Source organism: Dipodomys ordii, unplaced genomic scaffold (assembly GCF_000151885.1).
Source record: "Dipodomys ordii isolate 6190 unplaced genomic scaffold, Dord_2.0 Scaffold44, whole genome shotgun sequence".
NCBI classification, from domain to species: Eukaryota; Metazoa; Chordata; class Mammalia; order Rodentia; family Heteromyidae; genus Dipodomys; species Dipodomys ordii.
The window spans coordinates 1,112,204-1,121,547 of record NW_012267260.1 but is presented as its reverse complement, the minus strand read 5'-3'; the positions used below and the strand labels follow the sequence as shown (position 1 = coordinate 1,121,547).

The window sequence follows — 9,344 nt, the reverse complement described above, 5'->3', positions numbered from 1 at the left end:
TCAAGGCTAGCACTCTACCACTTGAGCCACAGCGCCACTTCCGGCTTTTTTTCTTTTTGCTTATGTGGTGCTGGGGAATCGAACCCAGGGCCTCATGCATGCAAGGCAAGCCCTCTACCACTGAGCCACCTTCCCAGCCCTCATAAAATTTTATATAGACTTTTTATGTGGAAATGCAGTTAGGTTTGTTTAGAGAAATACAGTCTCATAAATAGTAAATTTCAAGAGACACAGATATTTAGTCTATTTTATAGACGCTGATAGGGCATTGTAAGATAAATACTAGGGCAAACCAACGTAAGCAAAAGTAAAAATATAGACATGCTCTAAGTAGGAAACCTCTTATCGATTTGCTGAGCTTTTTCAGAGTAGAAACTGAGAAAATGCACCTTTTCTTCACCTTTCCCTTCCAGTAGTTGAGAGATAGGAAATTGATAATGTAGGGTTCACTTTACTTGTACTGTACTTTATCTTTTAAAAGTCTAGAGGCAGCATAATGTGACACAAATTTACTCAGTGAGCCTTTGAAATGAGGACTATTTATTCATTGTACTTTTGTGGTGCTGGGGATTGAACTGAGATGGCTGTCACTTGTGCTCAGCAAGTGCTGCTACGTCCTACCACTACATACCACAGTGTTATATCCCTAGCGCATGCCCAGCATCTCAGGATGAGATTACTGTTGGAATAGTTGGGTGTCTCAAGGTAATCAAAACAAGAAGGGGAAAAAGATTATGATATTATAATTTTCTAAATGGAAGTTTATTAGCTTGATAAGATATGATTTATTAAGTCCATTTTACTGGATCTTGAGTACTTTTCTGACATCTTAAGTATTTAGACATGAGGGAATTGGCACTTGGAAGTCACTTAGTTCTTGATTTGACATTATCTAGTAGTTCAGTAGAGACATGCAAAATGTTTTGAGAAAAGGAGAAGGAGAATGTGCTTATAGCTTCATAAATGAAACAAATAGTTCATCCTCTAGAGTGTAGACCTTTCTAATGTTCCTTCTCTTTTGCCAAGTAGGTTTGATCATTCTCCATGTGATCCAACAATTACATTACGTGGACCTTTGACCAATTCCTTTGTTTGTGTAGTATGTTATAAAAATTTCGTTACTCAGCAGCAATATAGGGATCATCTTTTTGATAAGGTAAGAGCATTCCTAAGTGTAGATATTGTACATAATCATGGAGTTGATTGTAGGTTTATTTCATGTTTAAGTTTACAATCACTACTGATGTACCTAAGGGCAAAAATTATTATTGTATAAAACAAAATCACTTGGCCTCTTTAAATTACTTTGGGCAGATTGATTTGATAACTAGAACCAATAGTCCTAGAGATCACCATGGAAACCCTTTCATGGAAGTGCTCTATTAAATTATCTTGTTCAAGAGGCTGTAACCATTGGTCACATGATGAGAAATTGAATCCATTCTTAACTACTTTACCTTCAAGTAATTACATTACCATTCATTGTAGTAACAACTCCTTTATAAATGCTTCTATTAAGAAATACCACCATTGGCTGGGAATGTGGCTTACTGGTAGAGTACTTGCCTAGCATGCATGAAGCTCTGGGTTCAATTTCCCAGTACCACATGCACAGAAAAAGTCAAATGTAGGGCTGTGGCTCAAATGTAGAGTGCTAGCCTTGCTCAAAAGAACCTCAGGGACAGTGCCCAGGCCCCGAGTTCAAGCCCTAGGACTGGCAAAAAAAAATACCACTAGTATTTAAAGGACTAGTGTATTTATACTTTGTACATGATTTAATGACATTCATATTGCAAAATAATACCATTGCTTGGCAAAATACATGAGTTCAGCATTCTTAGTGGTTCATTGGAGATGAGTCTCGCAGACTTTCCTGCTCAGTCCGGCTTTTAACCATGATGCTCAGGTCTCTGCCTCCTGAGCAGTGAGGATTACAGGCATGTGTCACCAGTGCCCAGTTTTCCATCATTCTTTCATGAGGGAATCACTGGCACATAAACTGTTGGTAAAAATATGGTTTGTGCTGAACACCCACCTTCCTTAGAGTATACTACACACTTGGCAGGGAGTGCCCACAGGGCTAGTCTCTGGACATTGAATTTCTGATAAACTTTCTTAGTAGGCCACAGTTCACCTATGCTATCTTATTGCTAAAGGAATTTAGCGTGTCCTTTATATAACTGCATTGAGAAAGATTCTTCAGAATCTTGCCAGGTGCCAGTGGCTTACGCCTGTAATCCTAGCTACTCAGGAGTCTGAGATCTGAGTATCACAATTCAAAGCCAGCCCGGGATCACGGTTAAGCCAGCCTGGGCAGCAAAGTCCGTGAGACTATCTCCAATAAACCACTAGAAAACTGGAAGTGGCGCTGTGGCTCAAGCGGTAGAGTGCTTGCCTTGAGCTGAAGAGTGCAAGGACAGCACCCAAGCCCAGAGTTCAAGCCCCACGACCAACAACAACAACAACAACAAAAGATTCTTCAGAATCTTATACCTGGTTTTCTCTGTACTTCAACTCATCTGTTTTTACCCTGTGCTGGTTTTGTTTTTTGTGTACTTACAGTAGTTGCAATGGTGAAAAATAATAAATGGAAAATTTGAGAGCCTTTAAAAAATTAAATGTTGTTTTTAACTGTGCATAACAACAGTTTTCCCTTCTGTTTTAGGTAGCTACAGATGACACACATAGCAGCAGCCTACTACCTCAGATTATTCAGTGTTTTGCATGTCCAAGTTGCTTTCTTCTTTTTAGCAACAAAGATCAATGTTTGAAGCATATGTTCGGAAAGAATCATTTCCATCAAAGTTTTAAACTAGGTGGTATGTTAATATCTCTTCTGATAATACATACTTCTCAGATCATTCTTTTTTTTAATTTAATTTAATTTTATTTGTGAACATACTGTATCTCAGATCATTCTTGAAGTTAACTTATTGTTACATTAGTTTTAGAACCATGAGTATGTCTATCAGATTTATTTTTCAATTTGGGCAGAAAAGATTTAGCACACTTTTATTATGTTTATAATATCTTGGAAATTGAGTATTTCTCTGCATTTAAGACTTACATTCTAAGTATGAGACATCATTTGTATAATATTTCATTATATAAACAACTGTCTTCTCTTAATCTAACCGATGCTGAGAAAAGGAGAGGGAAAGGTGCACTCATTCAGATTACTTTGTAAGGTATGGTTTATTTTGTCTTTTAGATAACAAACCAGTGGCGCGTCCAATATCATTTCCATCGTTTGCAAAGAAGCTTTTGATCTCTCTGTGCAAAGATGTTCCATTTCAAGTCAGGTGTGTGGCCTGCCACCAGATGCTGCGTTCACACATGGAGCTTACTGCCCACTTCAGGTCTGTACAGGTCTTGCTTGGCTGTCAAGAGAAGTCCTGTTGAGTTTTACTAGTAGAAAGGTGCCACAGATGCTTTTCCATTCACCTTTCTCTGTGTGTGTGTTGGGGCGGGGGGGTGGGGGGATGGGGGGAAGCTTGGTACTGAGGCTTGAACTTGAGGCCTGGGCACTGTCCCTGAGCTCCTTTTGCTCAAGACTGGTATTCACATAAGAGTCTCATGGATTTTCCTGCTGGGGATGGCATTGAACCACAATGCTCAGTTCTCAGCCTCCTGAGTAGCTAGGATTATAGATGTGAGCCACTGGTACCTGGCACTTTTTCTATTCTTTTAATGTGAGAATACATGTTTACCTGGAAATTCACCAAATGAGAGGCATAAGAGACCTAAGGAAAAGTGATATTGCTATGAATACAAGCCAGCTAAGAGTTCTAAGTATTGTGTATGTTGTTCAAATAAGGGAGGAGTGGTTTACAGTAGTACCTTCACTTTAAGATAACTGTAAAAAGTATACACATTTGAAAATGAATTCTATAAAAAAGACTCCAATGAGACTGTTGGGTTTTTTTTTGTCTTTATGATGGATTTTTTTACTTTTTTTTTGGCAGCAGAATTTGGACTCTGGGTCTCGCACTTGCTTTTGCAGGTACTCTGTTGCTTGAGCCTTGCTCCCAGCCCTTGTAAGGTTTTAGCTGTTTTTTTTTTTGGAGGGGGGGGTCTGGTCATGGGGCCTGAACTCTGGGCTTGGGCGCTGTCCCTCAGCTCAAAGCTAGCGCTCTACTGCTTGAGCCACAGCACCACTTCTGGCTTTTTTCTTTTTGCTTTTGTGGTGCTGAGGAATCGAACCCAGGCCCTCAGGCATGCAAGGCAAGCGCTCTACCCAAATTTAACTTTTTTCTTTTTCTTTCTTTCTTTTTTTTGTCGGTTGTGGGGCTTGAATTCTGGGCCTGGGTGCTGTCCCTCAGCTCTTCAGCTCAAGGCAAGTGCTCTACCACTTGAGCCTCATGGCCACTTCCTTAGCTGTTTTTCAGGTAGGGTTTTATACTTTTGTCTAGGTTGTCTTAGGCTGTTATCTTCTAGTCTGGCCTGTGTAGCTAGGATTACAGGTGCGAGCTATTGTGCCTGGACCATAATGGATTTTTTTCTTCTTTATTATTGTCTTTAAATAGTTGTACAGGGCTGGGGAAGGTGGCTCAGTGGTAGAGCGCTTGCCTTGCATGCATGAGGTCTTGGGTTTGATTCCTCAGCACCACATAAGCAAAAAGAAAAAAGCTGGAAGTGGCGCTGTGGCTTAAGTGGTAGAGCGCTAGCCTTGAGCTGAAGAGCTGAGGGACAGCGCCCAGGCCCAGAGTTCAGGCCCCACAACCGGACCAAAAAAAAAAAAAATAGTTGTACAAACAGGTTTCAGTTGAACCTGTCCATTTATGTGTACAATTAATCTTGATCTGTGTCACCTTTTTTTTTTTTTTTTTTTTGCGGTTGTGGGGCTTGAACTCTGGGACTGGACGCTGTCTTTCAGCTCAAGGCAAGCCCTCTACCACTTGAGCTACAGCGCCACTTCCGGTTTTCTAGTGGTTTATTGGAGATAGGAGTCTCAAAGTCTTTATTGCCCAGGCTGGCTTTGAACTGCGATCCTCAGATCTCAGTCTCCTGAGTAGCTAGGATTACAGGCGTGAGCCTCTGGCACCCAGCCTGTCACCCATTTTTTGAGACAGAATCCCATTATGTTGCACAGGTTGGCTTTGAACTCAAGGATTCTTTTGTTTTAGCCTCCTGAGTGCTGGAATTTCAGATGTGGCCAGTAGACCTTACTGTGGAAATTTGACATAAGAAAATAGGGAGGATAGTAAATCATTTTGACTCAGTTCTCTGAAGTTTACAGCACATGACAATAGTGTTTATGCTTCCACTCACCACAATTTGGAAGCAAGATGTAGATATTATCTGTAAATACTTCAGGTTAGAGCAATAAATGATAAGGACACTTATTTAAAAATAAAACTTCGGTAGTCAGGTACTGGTAGTTCACTCCTGTAATCCTAGCTTCTCAGGAAATGTGAGTTCTGAGAATCACAATTCAAAGCCAGCATGGGCAGGTAAGTCGGTGAGACTCTCATCTCCAGTTAACTAACTAAAAACTGGAATTTAGTAAAGCTGTGGCTCAAAGTGGTAGAGCACTAGCCTTGAGCTAAAATGCTCAGGGGCAGTGAGGGCTCAGTCCCTGAATTGAGGCCCATGACTGACAAAAATAAATAAAAACCTAAATAAATACTTCTTCAGAAACTTATTAGTTTCTTAATATTTAGTACCTAGTGAAATGTCAAGATTTCTTGATTATTTCCTGAAAATTTTGTGGTTGGTTTGTTGGAATCATGACATTTTCTTTTCTCTCTCTCTCTCTTTCTCTCTCCCCCTTCCCTCTCCTTCCTCCCTATCTTATCTCCCCCTTTCTTACCCTCTTTCCTTCCCTTCCTGCTAGTGCTCTACCACTTGAGCCACAACTCCACTTCCAGCTTTTTAATTGGAGATAAGAGTCTCACAGACTTTCCTGCTTGGGTTCATTTTGGACCAGGATCCTTACATCTCAGCGTCCTGAGTAGCTAGGATTATAGGCCTGAGCCTTCATCACAACTCCCCTCCCCCTTTTTTTTTTGTTAAAAATGTATTTAAATGTTTATGTTCTATTAGGCAATAGTGGCAGAGTGCTTTCTTTTCCCTCCCTCCTTCCCTCCTACTTCCTTTTCTCCCTCCCTCCTTCCTTTCCTTTTTTTTTTGGTCCAGTTGTGGGGCCTGAACTCTGGGCCTGGGCGCTGTCCCTCAGCTCTTCAGCTCAAGGCTAGTACAGCGCCACTTCCAGCTTTTTTCTTTTTGCTTATGTGGTGCTGAGGAATCGAACCCAGGGCCTCATGTATGCAAGGCAAGTGCTCTACCACTGAGCCAACTTCCCAGCCCCTCCTTTCCTTTTTTCCTTCCTTTTTTCTTTTCTTTTTTCCTTCCTTCCTTCCTTCCTTCCTTCCTTTCTTTCTTTCTTTCTTTCTCTCTCCTCTCTCTCTCCCCCTTCCTTCTTCCCTCCCTCCCCCCCTCTTCCTTCCTTCCTTCCCTTCTTTTTCTCTTTTTTTAAGCAAGCACAAGGCCCTGATTCAATGACCAATTCTTTAAAAAATATATTATCAGTTCTATGAAGTAAACAGAATGGTATAAGTACCCATATACTTGTTATATAACTTCAGTAACGAACTGTAGTGACATTTTTCTTTTCTTTATACTTTCTCTACTCTTCTTATTTTTAAGCATTCTTTGCTCATGAGATAAACCATTGAAGTATTCAAGTGTTAACCTGTTATTTTGACTAATGATATGTCTGGTTAGCCACTGTGTCCTTTCCCAGTCATCGCCCATCCCTGCACCCATAGGCAGACATATTCTGTTGTTTTATGGACTTCTCTTCAATTGTATTCTGAGCAGAACTTCTTATAATGGGAGTTACAGTATTCATCACAGTGTATGTCAGATTTATCCATACTGTTAAGAAAATTTTATCTTATCAATTCTCATGTTCATGACAATTTATTGCTGTTAGTAGTAAGGAGTCCAGCTGCTAGGTTAACAATAAGTATAATTTTGAGAAACTACTGAACATTTCCAAAGTGGTTGTGGAAGTTGACATTTACACAATGCAAGGCATGAGAAGTCTAGTTTTATCCTGTCAGCATTTAATGTTGCCAGGTTTTTCATTTTTGGTATTTTTTTGAATATATCATTATGGTGTTAATATGCATTTTTCCACGTTAGGCATGATTTTATATGCGTATCTGTTTACCTTTGTTTATGAAATGTCTGTTCAAATAGCTACTCAAGTTGCCTGTTTTGAAAGTTGGATTGTTTACTTTTTTAATAAAAGTGAGCTAAAAAGCTGGACTATGCTGCTGTTCAAAAAATAAATAAATAAATAAAAGTGAGCTAGGATTCCTTATTCTAGATAAAAATCTTTTGTCAAGTATTATTAGGTTTACGTGGCTTTCTAGAATACGTGATGGGTACGTGATGGGTTTCTCGAGACCACAAAGGATTCCTGTGTGATGATAGTGAGACTGGGTGGAAGCCTGAAGATGGGTAGGGCCTGTGGGAGGTCATTGGAGTTGGCGGCTGACGCCTCCCTTAGGGTACAAACAAGCTCAGGCACTACCTTTAGAGGGTGCTGGTACCCATCCTGTGTGATACAGTGTTGCTTACCTGAGAGCTGGTTGTTACAAAGCAAGCCTACTCTATGTGTTACATGTCCCCTGCATATACTGTCTCTCCTGAAAGTACTCCTGCCTTTTGATGTCATTCACCATATTATAAGGTAGTAGAAAGCCTTCTATTTTCACCTTCCCTGCTTCCAGAACTGTGAGCTAAATGAACCTCTTTTTTTTTTTTTTTTTTACTGTGATTAAGTGTTTACATAATTTTCCAAATTTCACAGTATTGTGGGATAGTGATGCTCAGTTAAAGTCACAAACACATTCTAACTTTCCTGGAGCAATTTGTCTATCACAGTCTATAATATTTATGAGTTCTATGAGCTTTGTGATACAGTTATTTCTTCCACATTGGGTGGTATGTACATTTCTTTTGAATGAACCTCTTTTATAAAACCCAGCCGCAGGAGTTTTATTATAGGAACATAAGTACCCTAAGACAATACAAATATTCCTGTGTATATTTTTCCTTCTATGATTTTATATATTTATATTGTTAAAGAATCTTTTTTGTGTGTGTATGAGAGTCCTGAGGCTTGAAGTCAGGGCCTGGGTGCTGTTCCTGAGCCTTTGCACTCTACCACTTGAGCCCTGCTCCACTTGCAGCTTTTATTGGTAGTTAACTGATGATAAGAGTCTCATAGACTTTACTGCCTGGGCTGCCTTCAAAGCATGATCCTTAAATCTCAAGCCTCCTGAGTAGTCAGGATTACAAGTGTAAGCCACTGACAAGAACAGAATCTTTTAATACCATTAAATATAATTTGAATGCTTTCTTCACTTGTTTTTGCTTAAGCAATATATGTGTGTATATATGGCAAATATATACGTATATGTATATGGCAAATCCTGAAATTATTTCACTTCTTTAAAAGTGGCTTTGATCTTTGTCTCTTTGTCTAATTTCATATTTTTGTTGATTTTTAAAAGCATCTAATTTTATGTTATCTTCTGTTCTTTGCCCATCTTTCAGTTTGTTTTCTTTAAACTTTAGAGTTAAATTTACTTATCTTTTTCAGGGCTTCTTAAAGTGGAAGCTTAGGTTGACTGTGGACCTTTTTTTTTTAACTATTATTTAAATGTATAAATTCCCTCTGATCAGCGATTTGCCTATATTTTACAGATTTGTATACGTTGTCTTTTCATTTGTATTCAGTTAAAATTTTCTTTTCTTGCCTTATACAACTATTCATTGTAGAATTATTGTATGACCTAGAAGTTTCCATTTGTAGAAATACAGCAAGTAAAATAAAGACATAGATCTATACAAAGATGTCTAGGTAATAAAATATATTAAGTCAAATCTTTATTTTAGAACCAGGTAGGTAGTGCATACTGTAATCTTAGTACATAGAATGCAGAGGCCGGAGGATTATGAGTTGAAAGCCAGCCTTGGCTACATAGTGAAACCCTAAGAAACAAACATAATTTCAAAAAGATAAGGTCTTGTATTAAAACATTTACTAAATTTATTTTTCTCAAGTTTTCTTGAATACTTTTATTTTTTGTGCTGACCTGGGGCTCGGACTGATGGCCTGAGCACTGTCAAAGCTAGCACTCTACAACTTGAGCCACAGTTCTGCTTCTGGCTTTTTTGGTAGTTAATTGGAGATAAGAGTCTCATGGACTTTCCTGCCCAGGCTGGCTTCAAACTGGGCCCAGCTCTTGAGTACTTTTTTTTTTGTCAGTCGTGGGGCTTGAACTCTGGGCCTGGGCGCTGTCCCTCAGCTCTTCAGCTCAAGGCGA

At 39.3% G+C, this 9,344-nt stretch overlaps 1 protein-coding gene across 1 annotated transcript in view; it reads left to right on the top strand.

Annotated features, from left to right (window-relative positions):
- Positions 1 to 9,344, top strand: part of LOC105987804 (zinc finger protein 451-like) — a 56,975-nt gene that overhangs the window by 32,259 nt on the left and 15,372 nt on the right. The window contains exons 5-7 of the mRNA XM_013019181.1: positions 1,030 to 1,156; positions 2,666 to 2,819; positions 3,212 to 3,359. Coding sequence (XP_012874635.1) covers positions 1,030 to 1,156; positions 2,666 to 2,819; positions 3,212 to 3,359 — 429 coding nt within the window. The remainder of the gene's footprint in view (positions 1 to 1,029; positions 1,157 to 2,665; positions 2,820 to 3,211; positions 3,360 to 9,344) is intronic.